This window comes from Penaeus monodon, chromosome 7 (genome assembly GCF_015228065.2).
Source record: "Penaeus monodon isolate SGIC_2016 chromosome 7, NSTDA_Pmon_1, whole genome shotgun sequence".
In the NCBI taxonomy this organism is placed as follows: domain Eukaryota; kingdom Metazoa; phylum Arthropoda; class Malacostraca; order Decapoda; family Penaeidae; genus Penaeus; species Penaeus monodon.
In genome coordinates this window covers 47,533,477-47,535,976 of record NC_051392.1, presented here as the reverse complement: position 1 = coordinate 47,535,976, position 2,500 = coordinate 47,533,477, and the positions used below count along the sequence as shown (strand labels likewise).

Below are 2,500 nucleotides of genomic sequence, written 5' to 3'. Positions count from 1 at the left end.
CAAAGCTTCCTCGGAAAATTTGCCGTATATATTACCACTCACATGACAGTCCACGCCGCCCTTTGTTGAATCCTGTTAAACGTTTTTCGTCGCTCGACTGAAAACACTTTTGGACGCGAGTCATGCTCCTTTCTCGGAAGTTGAACAGCCATAAACATAAGTATCCCGCTCATCTACTCAGAGCTAAACATATCTCGCCGCCACAAAGGACTCAAAAGAACATACGTGATTGACTGATCCCGCAACCACCGAGGAGGTCAAGAGGCCCCGGGTCCTCGAGGTGGGTAATGTCTCCCACTTCCACCTCTGGTCTTTTTTTCGCATCCAGGGCATGCGTGTGCTGTTGCAAGTCACCCCCACCCCTTCAACCCCCGCACACCCATGTCATGCAAAGGTCATCTCGGTTCAATGGGCATCTGGGTCTCAGGGCCAGGTGGGCAATTCTTACGTTATGTGCAAGGAGGAGGGGAGGGGATATAGGCTGGTCTTGCCTGCCCCCCTACCCCACATCTCTTTCATATACAGCACCGCCTGCATCGGTCGTTGCGTGAAACTGCGTCTATTAAGTTCAGAGGCGCCGGTACTGCATGGGGGAGGGGTAATGGCATCAAAATTGCATAGAGACAATTTTGAATCTGGAAAATGGTCCCCTCGTGGGTTATCACCAGGGTCGTATCTGCCGCGGGGAATAAGGTAACTAAAATAGAACAGCAACGAGCACGCCACGGCCCCGAGGCCAAGCAAAACCTTCCTCCCATGCAAGTTCCCGGCACGTCGCTTTCCCCGCACAATGGATTGGTTCCAATTTCCTTACAAATCACTTTTCCATTTCCATTTCAGGCAGATCGTCCTCCGCTCATTGCTCTCTCTCTCCCCGCGGCTGACACCTCGCAGCTTCTTCTGTTACGCCTGACGCCCCTCCCCTCGCCCTCCTCAAAAAGGCGACCCCCCCCCCCCCCCCGTCTCTCCTCATCTATACCCTCCCTCTGAGCACCTGATCTGATCATCCCCAAACGACCCCCGTTTAAGCATGGCGCAGAAGTGGTGATGTGATCCCATTTTCTCGGGGAAAATCTAATCATCAACTCCGCCCCCCTCCTCCTTCTCCCCTCTCCCTTCCCCTCGTCTCCCCTCCCAGAAGTCAGCCATGTCCCTCTCTCCCTCTCTCGACAGGTCCTTTGTCTTTCTTCCAGCCGTCACCGCCTTCCGTCCTCCCCAACCTTGCGTTATCAATCACTTGCCTTTATATTCGCTGGGAGACCGAGTCCGTTGGTTATCCTCCTGCGAGTCATTCGGGCTCTTATCGCCCTCGCTCACTCCCCATTCTCGCCACTTTTAACAAGCCCAATCACTCACTCTATTATTAAATCATCATCCTTGCTGCCCTCTTTTCTCTCCTTGGCGTGCCCCAAAACCACATCTTTAATACTTCTCTCCCCTTGTCACCTTCTTCGCTAGTTTTCGATTTTCCTTCCTTTGCAATCCCTAACTCTTCTCGTTGCTTCCCACCTCCACAACTTCACTCTACTTAAAATAATTACTACATTGGCCAAAAAACAAACTCGCCGGACAACGCATATCATTTCACTTAGGTTACATGTACTACTGGATTATAGCTTAATAAAAGTAAGCGAAGCTCCCTCCCCTCTCTCTTCTGCTCTCTCGGTCTCCCTTTCCTCATGCATCGTCTGTTACCAGGAAAGTCGTGACAAAAAACGGTCACCTGTTTACCAACGGCACCTTCGAAGATAAGTGCTAAATGCGACACTGTTACGGGGAATAGTGATTCTCTCCTCTGCAGGAGATACTCTGTCACCCCACAGGGAATAAGACGCGAATAGAGATTACACTCACCTGGGTATCTATTGAGCCTCCGCTACTACCCCTCGAGCGTGATATCATTGGCATTCGAGTGGACGAGGTCGACGTGGAATGTGAAAACACAGTGGAGGAAGCGGAGGCCATAGTGGAAGATCTGGAAGCTAGTGTGGAGGAAGTGGAGGCCAAGCAGGAAGAGGAAGAGGCCTTCCTGGTGGCGTGGCCGTTCATTTGGTGGAGAGAATCCAGCAGGTCCTGTGCCCACACCGACCAGTCGCTGATGGAGGCCCTCTCGTCGCCATGGGTACTCCCTGACCACGAAGGTCGGATAAGGGCGTGTTCCGAGCGACTCCTGGCGCCCACGCCGCTCTCCGAGGGCTCTCGGCTCCTCGTGACGGAGTGGTGCGACACGCGGCGCTGAGGCGGAGGGTGGTTCAGACAGTGGTCAGAGCGGGCGAACCTGTGCCTTGCCCGGAACACGCGGGTCGGGTGCTCTGTGTCAGGGAGAGGCGGCCCTCGGCTGCCGGCGCCGAGAAGGCGGTTCACAAGCGTATCACGAGCCTCCAGGAACACGCCCCTGGGGGAGTCTTTGGCGCTGGTGGGTGTGGGTGGCACTAGAGGCGGACTGTCAGAGTAATTGACGCTGCAGTCCAGGCGGGTGACACTCCGGGCGCGGGCAGGG

At 54.5% G+C, this 2,500-nt stretch overlaps 1 protein-coding gene across 3 annotated transcripts in view; it reads right to left on the bottom strand.

Annotated features, from left to right (window-relative positions):
* Nucleotides 1-2,500, bottom strand: part of LOC119575411 (spermatogenesis-associated protein 13-like) — a 157,636-nt gene that overhangs the window by 54,565 nt on the left and 100,571 nt on the right. The window contains exon 1 of one of the 3 annotated variants that reach the window (XM_037923013.1): nt 1,855-2,500. This exon is cut by the window's right edge and continues 1,120 nt beyond it. The exons of the other annotated variants lie outside the window; for them this stretch is intronic. Coding sequence (XP_037778941.1) covers nt 1,855-2,500 — 646 coding nt within the window. The remainder of the gene's footprint in view (nt 1-1,854) is intronic. 3 annotated transcript variants of the gene reach the window in all.